The sequence below is a fragment of the Poecilia formosa genome, unplaced genomic scaffold (assembly GCF_000485575.1).
Source record: "Poecilia formosa unplaced genomic scaffold, Poecilia_formosa-5.1.2 Scaffold21, whole genome shotgun sequence".
NCBI classification, from domain to species: domain Eukaryota; kingdom Metazoa; phylum Chordata; class Actinopteri; order Cyprinodontiformes; family Poeciliidae; genus Poecilia; species Poecilia formosa.
The window spans coordinates 2,208,490-2,222,911 of NW_006799960.1; the positions used below are offsets into that span (position 1 = coordinate 2,208,490).

Consider the following 14,422-nt stretch of genomic DNA (forward strand, 5'->3'; position numbering starts at 1 on the left):
AGAGAGGAACTGGAAAAGGCCTGGAAGGTGAAGACCACAGTGGTGCCCCATCGGGGCCCTCGGGGCAGTCACCCCCAAACTGGAGCAGTGGCTCAAACAGATCCCAAGAACAACATCAGACATTTCAGTCCAGAAATGTGCAGTTCTAGGCACAGCCAAGATACTGCGCAGAACCCTCAAGCTCCCAGGCCTCTGGTAGAGGACCCGAGCTCAGAGGATGAAAGAGACCACCCACGGAGGATGAGAAGGGAATTTTATTTTTTTTTATTTTTTTTTTACATTGAATAGGAAAAAAAATCTAAATTATACAAATAGGCATCAGTTTTCAGTAATTATTCAGATTTGCTCTTTGGTTAAACTTAAACTGACCAGCAAGGTTTTTCTGTAATTTGTCACTAAAATAATGTAAAAAAGGATGAAAAAAAAGATCATTTCTGAGGTTTTACTGGGAAAGTTTCTTGTGCAGTTTTAAAAATAACAAAACACTCTGCTTCCCCCCTGAACGGACAGTATGCAGCCACACTCTCTCTGGCAAGTATCACAGCTTGTAACAAGTTTTTTTTTTTTTTGTTTTTTTTCTTCTAGCAGCTAGAAGTCCCTCAGTTCTCGTTTGGGGGATTTTTACTTGTTCTTCCAGAAAAAAAACACAAAAAGCCTTTGAGCCTCTGCGAGGTTCTTTTGCCAGCCCGTGTGCTCGGCTCCTGTGAGGGTTGTCCAAAGATTCCTGATGATGATTAAATTAAAAGCCTTCGAGGGGCAGGGAAAACCTTCACCTTACATGACGACGGCGCGAAGGTCGGAATATTGGTGTGAGAGGAATCCTCTTTATGTCTGCGGCCGCTTGTTTGTGCCAACAGTGTGATGTGCGCTTCCAGAACTTGCATCTATTAACGTTCCAACAAGTAGAGACTGTTTACTGCCACTAGTTTAAAGCATGATCCACCCATCCGCAATATTTAACAGTAAGTAGAAGATATTTTCTTTCAACGTTTTGCACGCTATTTTCTCTTGAGTATGACTCTGCTCATTCAGAATAAAATACACTCAGCCCACAGTATGTTCTACCATTTTACAAACCATTTTATAGCTTTTAGCTTGCACAATTGCAATACTTAATTTCATGGCGCAGACAGAGAAGACAACCTCTTCTAAAAGGTTCTCCATTAATGTGGGAATTCAATCTCAACGTTGCTTTGCTGCCTTGATTCGCCTCCAAACAATCAGTTCTCTTGTAAAGTCTTCTCGGAGGTCCAAATGTTGAGTTCAGTTCCAGCTCTGGCTGTGATTTAATAAATACACTTCCTTGCGAAGAGAGAGACCTTTGAAGGCATTTATCAGGACTCTCAGCTGTGAAAAAGTATTTTCCTTTTTACTTATTTCCTTTGTCCTTCCATTTCAGTCGCACCTCAGTGTTTTGGATAATCAAATCTATTTTAATTTTATGCAAAGAAAACTTGAGTCAATACTAAGTTCTATCCAAACATATCTTGCCAAACATAAAAATTACTCTGGGAACCTTTTGTTAAATTACAAATTACCTGTAATGCATTTAAAGATATGTTGTTTTTTATCATCTTAAGTAAAAACAGGGTCTGTCTTGACAACATGAACTTGCAACTGGTATAAAATGTTAATTTGCAATAGGCTTTTTAGAGTGATAATGACTTTGTTGTGTGTATATATTTTAATGATGTTTCTGATATCCGCATGTCGTAGCTGCTGGGTAAAAATCTTGTCCGAAATTGTAACTTTTCAGGAAAAAAAGTAAAACTTCTGTCATCTTAAAGAAAATTCACACAGTTTAGTCAAAGTTGCATGTCGCTTTTTATACATTTCAGCAGACATTCATCAATGAAACACAAATAAATCTGATGCGTAACCAATAGAGATGATTTTCACAAAAGAAAACGCACAAAAAAAAAATAACACTGCAGTTACCCTGTTTTTACTTGACGATGACACTATGATTGTAGTAATCAGCATGCATTGACAGAGCAGAGAATTGTTCGAAATTAAGGACTTTCACTGAAATTCCAATATTCTGGGAAGAGTTGTGGGAAGGCAGAGTGGAGGTAAGCAGAAACTCGAGGTGCTTAGCCAGCCATAACGGTGCTGGAGCCTCATCTGTATGTGTTATCAGCCCGTCTCCCCAGGCTCTCACACAAGACTGAACTCACACTTCCACACTGGATATACCCTCACACGCGCGTGCGCACACACACACACACACACACACACACACACACACACACACACACGCACTCACACGTAGATCTGTTTTTTCTCACTAAATACAGATGCCGCCGTACTTTTTCACTCCTCTCATATTTTCACCTCTTGCATTTATGAACGCACCTTTTCTTCTAACCCCCCACTCCCCTGTGTACCAGACAGCCTTGCAAATAAGCAGGTATTACTGAAACCTCGCCCCCCCCCAAAAAAAACAAAAAAAACAGACTATCCTGGTGTTGAAGGAGGCTGGGGTGGAGTTGGATAGGGAGAGGTGGGAATGTTTAATAACACATTCAGCAGTTTTGCCCCTCAGCAGATATAATATGCACATTTCCCTTTCACCTAGCCTGTCTCCATTTCTTTCTTTCTTTTTTTCTTTCAGCCGCTGGGACTTCATTTTAAAGCACAATGCTTACATTGTACTTGCAGCCCAGACAAAAAAAAAATGCACAACAAAACACAATTCTATTCAAACTTACATCCAGAAACTAAAAATAAATGCTTAATAATGACAAATGTGAGAACCTGTATGTAGATTTTAATACCTCTCTCCCCTTTGCTACCTACACACAAACTGCATAAGCAACTCTTTAAGTCTAAAATGAGTCTCTGCCTTCATGGGTAAAGTTCTTCTCTAGTTTTAAGTCTGAAGAAGTATAAGCAACACTGAGCCACTTTTAAAGTCTACTACAGGGATTAGATGATACAGTCTGGCTGCAATAGGTGGATTGAGTTGATGCTAAAAGAGAAACATACACAGTCCATTTTTACAAACATACTTGCATAGAAATAATTAGATGTTGCGATATTAGAATCTACAAAATCTCTTTGTCTGCCTCCTAAGTTGCAGTTAGGTTGACTAGCAGTTAGCATGACTAGCAGGGATGTCCAGCTCAAGTCCTACCGTGCAACGTTTGGATGCATTCCAGTTTTTATAACATCTGAATCAAGCATGTTTTTCTTCTGCAGAGCCCTGACAACAAGCCATTCATTTGATTCTGGTGTGACGGACCATTTCTACAGGATTTTGAAGAATTATCAGAATACTGTGACCGGCTATCTGCTAACAGCTAATAGTGCTAAATTTAGCAAGCGCTTCCTGCTAAATTTAGCTATGCCATTAAGTACAGCTTCCTATGCTTAATGGTTATTTCACAGGTTAATTAATCTGAACTAAATTTGATTATCTCTAGTTCAAACCTAACCTGGGTAAGGCTATACGCTGTAGAAATTTTCCCAGACACAGTTTGACCGTTAGCAATTAGAACCACCTTAGCATAATGACAGAAATAAATGAGCAAGCCAACATTTGTGATTCATAAAACATTCATTTCCAAAAACAAAAATAATTTCCCAAAAATATTGTTCAAATTTCTCTCGTGTCTTTTTGTCCTCTTTATTGCCTTGAAAAAAAAGAAGAAACAAGGTAACAAGGTATCAAAACATATTATTTGAAGTATTCCACCAAATTTCTTCGTCTGTCTTGTACAAGTAGAGCCAGGTGTGTGTTATCGACTTCCTCTCCACAGTTCCCACTTATTAAGGGGAGCAGCGAGGAGCCAAGACCTCCAACAGAGCACATCAAAAAACCCAGTGGTGCATTTACAAACCCTTCCCATACATACATTTACACATCACACTATTGCCTCCTGTTGGCTCAGCCCATGTTTGGAGAGTAATTCAACAGCTCAAAGGGATGCAGAAAGCCTCAAAGGGATTTATACATGAGCTCAACTAACAGAGAGCGGAAGAGAAGGTAGTGGCGGATTTGAGAGAGGAGCTGGACCGACCGTTTCATTCGGAAATCATTTGACTCATCTTCTCACAAATTCGGTTGTTCAGAAAAAAAACTACAAGAGCCAGAGCGATGTTCTAATCTTTTTCTTTTTTGATGTGCCCACCTGTCTGGCGTCCTTCTCTTGCCGTTCTCGTTGACGTCGAGCAGGAGCTCGGAGGAGTCCACTGGGGACGTGGTGCTGGTGTCTAGGAGTAGCTGCTCGTGTTGAGCCAGATACTGGGCTGGGTTCTGCTTGGCGAGCCTGGCGCAGTGTAGAAGCTCCCGCTGAAGCAACGGCAGGTTGGCCTGGGGGAAAAAAAATATAATAATAAAATTACGTCAAGAACAAAACACAACAAAACAAAAAACTCAAAGGAGGAAACATTTTTAGGGATTTCTGTTCTGGCAGCGAGAGCCAGTTGTGTGCTGAAAAGGTTAAAACAGAAGTTAAGAGGCAGTTCTGCTTTTCACAGCAGGCATTCACCTTGACGCAATCTAAATTGTATTCAGCATTTCTGTGGAGGAACAGAGATCAAGCCTACTTTTTAAACATATATATATATTTTTTTATTGTGATTGCTTTTATGTAACACTTTTGACGCTGTCGGCTTGGCGTCAGATCTCCGTTTATGACATCATGGCAAACCGGGGGGGGCCCTTTTGTTTTCAAAAGGTTCTTAAAGGCGTTGTTCCCTTTTTTTATTGTTTTTTTGAAACCACATTGTCACATTATGTGACAGTGTTTGTTAATTGGAAGATGGCTCCTGTTTGATAATAAAGTGGCGGCGAACGCAGCTCTATGCCTTACATTAAACCAAAAGCAAAAGGAGCTTTTAAGATTAAAAGCAAAGTGTTCAAAATCTTTTATTCACTAATTTTCTTTTATGAGTTCACCGTCAGCTGCAAATAAGAAGTTTTATTACTCTGCTAGTGAGAACGGTTGGTACCGAAACATGTTTTTTTTTGTTTTATGACGGTAAGAAACAAAAAACGACAAGCTCCAAATAAACATTTTACTATGTAGCATTGTGTCTGGTTTGATTTCGTTATTTTGATGTTTTGATTCTGTTTTGTTGTTTTTTTATTAAAGCAAATAGGGATTTTTATCATGGAAGGCATTATTCAAACGTCTTCAATAGTGTATTTTTTATTTTTATTTTTTATCTCTCTCAGCATGTCAAAAAGTCAAATTTTAGTCACTCTTGTTGGGAAGTTTCCAGATGTAAAAAAACAAACAAACAAACAAACAAACAAACAAACAAACAAACAAACAAACAAACAAACGAACAAACAAAAAAAACAAAACAGGTATGTCCTGTATTTTTGAAGCATCCAAACACATATTTTATTTAAATGCTGTTACATTTCTAATGCTTTATTTTATTAGGATAAATAGTAAAATTATGTTTTCTCACGCAAGCGATAAACGGACGGCAGAGAGCTGTGCAGAAAAGCTCAGAAATTGTCCATGTCTCCATCTGAGAGATCAGAAAACTCAATCCATCCAGATCAGATGCAAAATAAAGTTCCTCATTCTTTGACTCAAAGCACCGATGATTAAACTCACCTTTGCATTACTACTGAACCATCACTGCTCTAAGTGGCCCGGAGCACATTAACGCCTATAAGGTTTCTCTGTGACGCATTGATTTTTAATTTTTTGTAAGAACAGCACCTTCTTTTCAATCTGTCTTTGACTGTAACAGAGGGAGTCTGCCTTCTTGTGAAGTTACAGGGACATACAGGTATGCGAGCATCCACTTCAAAGACATCTGATGGCATGTGTTTCAAGGCAAGAAGATGAAAGCGTTGCGTCAGGAAGGCTCAGAACAAGAACGGGCGCTATTTTAGCCGGGATACATCACGCTTTAGGTGGGTTAATCTTTGTTTTGTCCTCAGAAAAAGAAAATCTTTCAAGGTCTTAAGACTTTTTGGGGTTTTATAATCTTTTCCTTGCCTAGCTTTACTGCTTTCATGTCCCCCCAACCCCCTCTGATCCACTGCAACTTTTCCATCTATTTAATCTCCTGTTATTCTAATCTTTGTATAACTCAGCCCTGATTTTTTTTTTCTTCTTTTTTTATTATAGCATTACTGTTTAAATCTGCGAAAATCACCTTCAAACAGTAAAAGAAATGCCAGGAGCTGAACTTTGCTTTACCTTCCAGAGCTAATGATCCAGTAACAGTTTATGATCATAATTATTCTAGAATAAAAAAAGAGGCTAAAATAAATAGCTTTGACCCTGATGAACCAATCTTTTATTAATTGGAGGTCATCCTAATTGCCTGTGAGATGTGGGAGGCATTAACAAGGAGACTGAGTCAAGAAATGCAGAGCACTAAAGAGGCTGCATCATTTTTCAAGTGATTAAGTATGGTGTTTGCTTCTGTAAAGCTGCCAGACAGTTACACACACACACACACACACACGCACGCACACACACACACACACACACACACAAGTACAAGAAATAAAATAAACCATTATTAAGCATTCGATAACCTAAGCTTAAAATATGATTTACATTATTACCTTTTTATTTTGTCAAATAACAATGAAGATATTAGCAAAAAAAAAAAAGAAAAACTAATCTGAAAATTAATTTAGTTTTCCTTTTTGGAGTAAAAACTGACAAAATATTAACTCACTTTGAAAGACAAATTGACAAATTGATGTATTATTATTATTATTATTATTATTATTATTATTATTATTATTATTATTATTATTATATATTTTTTACAAAGTATCCTCCTTTCAGTCTTCTTTTTGTGGCACCGTCTCACTGTAAAAACAGCTGCAGGTCCTTCAGTTTCCTGTAGCGTTGAACATCCAGAGACTGTCAATTCTGCCCACTTTTCTTAGCAAAAGAGTTAAACTCTTGTCACCCTGGATTGAGGGAGTTTGCCAAGATCAGCTTTCAGTTGTCAAAATTGTCTGCAGCCTCTAATTCGTTCTCCAATAAACTCTGGCCTGCCTTTCTGTCCTGCCACTATTTTTTCAGTTCTACACTATGTTGGTCTATCACATAAAATACCAATAATAATGATAATAATAATAATAATAATAATAATAATAATAATAAAAACTCATTAACAACTACATCGTACACCATTGTAGACAATGCAGCTTTTGTCTCTGTTATCCCATTTTGATCGCTTCCTCTTGCGGCTTGCTCTCACTGGCAGGTTTGTTGTGTTGCGCTGAAAGAAGGCCGAACGGTTTGACTGCAACAGCACGACGTAAGCTGGCGAAAACAGAGAAACGCTGTGGCAAACCTGTGGCGGACGCCCAACAAGCACATCACGTCACAGGCATTGTGTGGTTTATGACGGTCTCCTTCCAGTAAGGCCTCCAAACCAATTTGTGGTTTTAGCATTAAGAAAAAGGGGACGAGGAGTTGAGTGGGTTTGAGCCGGCGGGTTGAACTTTGTGTATGGAATTAGTTTAACGAAAAACCACACGCCCTGACGCACATTGTTGCACCTTTAAATGTCCCCCCCTCCCCCTCCCTACACGTCCAAGGTAGCATATGGTTACCTAGCATTAAAGGCCCCACTGTGGGAAGACACTAAAATTAGGTGCTGGGGAGAGAGACAGCAAAATAGAGAGAGGGAGGGAGAAATTCAGGGGGGGAAAAAAAAAAAAAAGAAGAAAGTTGCATCTTTGACTCCACAGCCATCCCAGCGATGCACTCACCATCCGGCAAGGAGAGGAAAAGGGGGAATTGGACAGACGGATTGATGGAGAGAGAACAGCAGCGTAAGGTCGAAAATAACTGCAGGTGAGCAGATAAGATAAATAGAGGAAAATGACAAATATAGCAGAATATTGGGTTAAAGGCGCGCGCAGGCCGCGTAAACAAAGAGCAAAAGGGCGTGACAGAAACAAGCCAGCTTTATATTAAATGTTCCGCCTGTCCGTGCTCTCCATCTTTCAGTTACAAACTGATATTGATCTCGTCTCCACACACATCCCAGAACATGAGCCAGACTGTGACTGCGCAGTGGATCCCCTCGGTACAAACCCCCCCGGCCCATTCGTCATGTTTGACTATCACAACAAATCATAACTCTGCCTGCAACGCCACAGGCCTTCCCTGCAGCCCTGCAAGCTGCAGACCAGCATATGCAGCTACGTAACACTAAATGCACACAAACGACCACAGCTTCGCTCGGAGACACGAACGCAAGAATCGCCGTCACTCTTAATTCTCATGCGGTGAGCTGGGACGGAGACGGGAGGCCAGCTGCATGCTCAAAGCGACATAGTTCGGGATTTTTGAATTGAGGCTCTTTTAAAGTGTTATGGAGCATTTAATAGTTAACAGTACCTGCAGCTGATGGCATTAAAATCTGATTTATTTAACATAAATCCAGGTTAATTAGTTCCATTTCAAAACAACTGCATAATTTGATGGTGGAAGTCTGCTTTTCTGTTGGACTAGCAGCTTTAGCTTCAGGCTACGACTCCATGGATTTATGCTAACTAAAGGCACAAAGTGAGTAACCCACTGCAGGTGAAATATTAAATCTTTTAAAAGAATGAAAGTATGAATGAATGAAACTGAGACAACACCTATATGGTGGGGAAAAAAATAGAATATTCACTAAATATCTATCTGCTTTGCTCCCGCATGAAGGCACAATTCAATTCGAATATGTTTCTTAGCTTTTAGAAAATAATCATTTATACCGGAGGAAAAGTACAATGAGAAAGAAAGAGAGTAAAACTTTGTGTTAAACAGCAAGGGCGAAAAAAAATATAAAAGAAACAGGAATAAATCTGCTGAAAAATAAAGGCTAATGCTGAAAATGGGAATGAATATCTTGAACGTAAGTGGGCACATCTGGATCTCGGACGCCTAAATACTTTCCAGATTCTGGTTCGAGAGACGTACAGGCGGGCAACCCCTTTGTAGTCGTTGTATATTTGAATATCTACCTTCAGGAAGGGAACGACAAAAGGTCGTAGGGGGAAGTTGGTGGCTTCTTGGAGCTTGGAGTGGAATTCCTCGATGGTTAGCGTGGAATTCTGTGGGAGAAGAAGAGAGAAGGAGAAGGAAAACATGACTCCATGTGGAAGGCATTAAGTGATAATATTACTTATTGGAAGCTAAGCTGTATCCTGGTCTGGAGTGAATGTTTTGGCTTTTGTAATAGGAAGCATATGTGGCAGACCACAGTGAAAAGAGCCCCACAAAACAAAGACACAAGCAGAAATCTCAAAATGTTTGCAGTCGGAGGCATTAAATTGCTACGAATTGCATGTACGTTTTAATGACGGGTTGCCTGTATCTTTCTTCAAGGTCTAAGACTGTTCACGTCGTCTCTAAATTATATAATTTAATCTGCTGCGTATTGTACTTTTCTGCCCAGTCAGGTGAAAATGTTTTTCTAGGGTATTTTAATTTTACTCAAATATTAAGCATCCTCCATTTTGGGATGACATCGGTGATGTCATCACTTTACCAGTAAGAGGGCTGAACAGACTTTAAACGAAAAACATACAAAATAAATCATCATAGCCAAGAATTTTGGGGGAGTTTGTCATAAGAGTGTTGCTGTTTTAGCTTTTGACAGACCTCCAGATCTTGCCAAGACTGGCAGAACATACATCACTTTTATTACCCTGGATATGGCGCACACAAACGCCTCAGATTTGACCTTTCACCTTAAGGAACTAGCTATGTTAAGGCCATTTCAGAATGTCCTCACCAGATCCTTAGGCTACCTGCTATCATCCATGAAGTTGACAATAAAATCGACTGAATCTTGAAAATATGTAAGCGCAAACCTGCATGTTGTGAAAAACACAAACTGAATAAACCTTGGTGTGCATTCATTGGCAAGAACAACAACAACAACAACAACAAAAAAAGCTTTTGGGCATTTGGTTGTTTTAATTTTCATAATCAGATGTGAGCAGATTCTCCAGAGAACCTCCATGTGTGTATAAATACATCAAACCTTTTATTTCATTACATTTTCTAAAAATAACCATCTCTGCAGGTTAATATCCATTTTAAGGAGGTTGTGACTCCATCCATCCATCCATCCATCCATCCATCCATCCATCCATCCATCCATCCATCCATCCATCCATCCATCCATCCATCCATCCATCCAGTGGGGAATTAAAATAAAGTTTCACATTTTCATATTCCTGCCATTTCTCCTTTTATTTTCTCTTAAAGCTTCAAAATGTGGCACTCTTTAAATCCACTTTGTATGACTTTCATGCTCTGCACATGCATGGTTTCACTAGAAAGGCTTATTTTTTTTTGCCAGCCGAGGGTTATAATGTCGTACTGCAAAAATGTCTAGTAGGTTCTAAAATCTTTTAGCCACTTGTAGAGATTTTCAACAAAGCCATAACTTCTTTGCTAGCATCTCTGCTTTTAAAAATAATCTGTATTTTCTTACCGCTGTTTTATTTTATTTTTTAACTTAATTTTTTCCACAAGACCTACTTGAGCCCCTGTAGCCTCCGACGTCAGAGTTGTTACCGTAAGTCTGATAAAACAAGTGATTTCTTTCTAATCTTGCCATTTCTTTCCCAGCAGTCAAAAAACAATCTCTTTGTATCTGTCTTTGTACTTGAATAGCTTTCTGGTTAATAACAAACACAAACGTTGACGTAAAATCTGGATTGCATCTTCTTTTGTTTCCATTTTAATGATCGATGACACGACTTTCAGTTTTAGCGTCGAGTGGACAAAGGAGCTGAACATGCACGCTTGCAAAATAACAGTCAAACAAGGGAGAGAGAAAAAAAGAATCAAGCAAGACAAAGTGAAAAAAAAAAAAAGCAGACGATATTATTTTTCCTCCTCGCACTCTGAATTATTTCCCAGACCTGAGTTTTGTTGCATTCAGCCTTACATCTGTTCGCCCAGATTGCGTCGGGGCTGTTCTTGACAGCCAGCGAAACCTCCTGAGCCTCCGTCTCTCCCTCTCCCCTGCACGCAGCCGACTAATTAACAGTGTCACTCTTTTCAATAAGGCAGGAGGAGGGACACAGAGATGCTGATAGCGGAGAGATGAAACGGAGGGAGAACAGAGAGACGCGTGGTGGGGAGGTGTGCGAGCCAAAAGGACGCAGGAGAGGCACGTGCGTAGAAAAGCAAAACACAGGAAAAGCCAAAAACAGGTTATACTCTGTGTGGTTAATTAAGAAAATATCTCCCCCCCTTCATCTCTTCTGCCTCCTCCTCCTCTTTTCAGCACAACATTCAATCACTATTCCGGTATCCCCCTGCTCATTAAGCTCTGATCGCAGCCTTGATATATCCATGTCAGCTAAGCTAGAGAACACATCTGTTTTATCTAATCTCAGTTGGTTGAATGTGTTTTTTTGTTTTTGTTTTTGTTTTTTAAGCTTGCAGGCTTCATTTGTGCTGCATCGGACACAAGGTTGAAATAGTGTTTTAATATATTCATTTGTACCAAGCTTTCCACGAAACTCTTTGAGTTATATGACGTTAATTTAGAAAGGGTTTTAAAATGACATCACATCCAACAATATGACTGTGAAACGCACACAACTCGTATTTGTATAATAAGATCAATAAGTTGAATAAAAAGTGTTGAATTGCCGTTTCTCCAGCTGAACAGGAAAAATCAGACCAACCCGAAAGCAACGTTGTGCAGAAAGTTCATCTCATAACAGATTTTCAGGGCAACGTAGTGTGTGGCACGACTCGGTGATTAGAGATGTTATAGAGAATTCACTTCAGAAAACTCCAAATGTGGTAAAAAAAAATAAATAAAAAATAGACAAAAATACCAGCAAAACGTAAATAAAATAGTAAAGTGATAGTGCTGGTTTCAGTGTTTACTAAAGTTAAAATCTCAATGTTTAAAAGAAACAGCAACAACAAACTGTTTGGTGAGGTCTGAACCAAGCTGCACACTGATTTCCATCGTTGTTTACGTAAAACTAATTTACAAAAGTTGTCAGCTTAAAGCACTTAAGACAGAAGGCATTTACACATTCCTAGAGTATTTAAAATCTTGCTTCACAAACGCAATTAAAGAACAGCCTACTGTGAACGACAAGCGACTAATGAACGACAAGCGCTCTCTTAATCGCTTATTTGTTCAGTGGGAAATGCCAAACACGCCATTCCTGCTGAGCATCTTCCAAAAAATACAAAGTTATTCTGGGAGCCATTTAACCCTTTCACAGTCCTCATACGCAATGGAAGCTGCTTACCACTAGTCCCAGCACCAGCGTGCGGACTCGCTCGCCGATTTCGGGCGAGATGTCGTTCCCGAACTGTTGCAGAGTGGTGAGGAATCGCTTGAGCTTGCTGAGCTGCCGGGCACCGCAGGCCGGCGGCAGCTGCTGGTTGGCCAGCGAAGACGAGGAGGACGAGCTGGGGCCGTTGCTGTAGCCGTTCGGAGGGGATGGCGCACCGTTGAGGGCCGTCGGGGAGTGGCTACTGCCATTTGTCACTGCACAAGACAAAGACGAGGAGAATTTTAAACTCAGTTCTTGACATTTTTGAAATCTCACATCGAAGGACACAAAAAGTAAGGCGCTTGTCCTCAAAGGAGCGTAGAAGCCGTCCAAATTTTTAACTACGGCAAGAAGATAAGATGAGCGGCAAAAAAAAAAAAAAAAAAAAAGATGTCAGAAAAGAGACCAATCAAGCGAGATAACGGTATTAATAAGTTGAACGAACACATTTATTTAGCGACAGATAACAGTTCGTCCAGCCCGCCGGGTTCTAGCGACTAATCGAGGCGATGTGCACGCCACGGTTAACACTCTCCACATTTGTTTGCAATTTCTGTGCTTTCTCTGATCCCTTAAGTCATCCCCACAGAAAAGCACTTGGGAGACATTTCACCTCCTTCTTCCTCCTTCTCCTCTGCAGCCTAAACAAGCAGGGACAGCGGGACCCCCACTAGAGCGAGGCTACAGCAGTCGCGTGTCTTTGTTCATGTTGGGGGAGTCGACGTACAAAGACATACAAGGCAACATAAAGCTCTCTCTTTAATGAGATTAGTCTCTGACTAGCGATACATTCACTCCCCCTCTGGCCGCCGTCCAAGGCCGCCACTGTAAAGAGACGAGAGAGAGACGAGATGCTCAAACTGCATCTGGCGACAATTATGGCGGATGGAAATCAAAGCGTACTGCTTTGTAAAAAAAAAAAAACCTTTGGCGTGGGTAATGAGAGAGCCAGGTCTTTCCTCCCTCATTGCACGGAAGCATCGACGTTAATTGTGGGGTGCAAGTGTGTGCAGCAGAAAGAGACAGAAGGCTAGAAATGTATTTATTTTTTTTTGTATAAATTAAGTTGAAGGGGTGCAAGGAAAGTCTGAAGCTGGAAAGGAACAAAACAGAGCCTCTGTTGCAGACTAGAAGGAGCGCCGCTTAGATAAGACTAGAGAGCTTGAAGCGTTTTGAGCCACACGGCTTCAGATTCCTTGATTCTAGTGCTCTTCATGAAAGTGGTTAAGTATCTACTTCTGAGAGAATACGAGGGTATAATTTGCTCATCACCAGTGATGTGCGTATCATGGCGAAGCTCCAACAGTTTGTAAGCGTGGGTGTTAATGAACCAGCGGAGGGAGCTCTGCCTCACGGAAAAGACTCGGTGCAACTCGATTTTAAGGGGATTCGAACCCCCTTTCTTAACATTTACATGTTGTCTTCCCATGGAGGAAGAGTCAGCTCATTTATAAATATTTTTCAAAACGAAGGTGAACTTAAGGCCACGTTCAGGTCGGCTGTGGTCTCACTTTAGGGGGGGGTTAAGGTTCTGCTGCTTCAGTGAAGTTTCTGACCCGAAATCTTAAAAAAGGCTTAAAAAGACTAAAAATAAGGTGAAAAAAAAGTTAAACTGGAAAACATGGCATTTTACTCTGGGTCTGTATGTTCCTTTGTGATTTTTGTATCCCCATTTCAGACACAAGTTTTTTCCATCACATTTCATCCTGCTTCCATTTTGTACTGGCAAACTCACCATTTGGAACTTATTTACTTAAATCATTTGTCACATTTTAGTTTATGCATCTGGCAGTTCAGTACTTCATGAATTCTGGAGATAAAAATGCTGAAATCTCACATAGAGATAAACATAATTCTGCAGTCATTCACTAAATTAGAATATGCATTCAGACGTGACTCGCTTTCCAGATTAAAACTGACTTTTGAAAATAACATCCTTTAAGTCAGAATCATACACAAGCCCACATTTCTGAATACATTTTCTTTTATTATTGGCCTAATTTAATATTCTGATCTTAAATGTTATGTTTTCTTTGTCTGTAAGTGGAAAATTGTTATAGTTAACACAAATACAGGCTTGAAAACATCAGTCAGTGTGTAATTAATCTATATAATGTTTCTGAAGCAACAACATCTCAGTGATATTGTAATCTATTAAAAATGACT

The 14,422-nt window shown here is 39.9% G+C and overlaps 1 protein-coding gene across 2 annotated transcripts in view; it reads right to left on the reverse strand.

Annotated features, from left to right (window-relative positions):
• runx1t1 (RUNX1 partner transcriptional co-repressor 1) overlaps positions 1–14,422 on the reverse strand; it is a 73,876-nt gene that overhangs the window by 14,753 nt on the left and 44,701 nt on the right. For both annotated transcript variants that reach the window (XM_016669289.1, XM_007547689.2), the window contains exons 4-6: positions 12,230–12,471; positions 8,957–9,046; positions 4,134–4,315 (exon numbers count right to left, since the gene is read on the reverse strand). In XM_016669289.1, the coding sequence (XP_016524775.1) occupies positions 4,134–4,315; positions 8,957–9,046; positions 12,230–12,471 (514 nt within the window). The remainder of the gene's footprint in view (positions 1–4,133; positions 4,316–8,956; positions 9,047–12,229; positions 12,472–14,422) is intronic.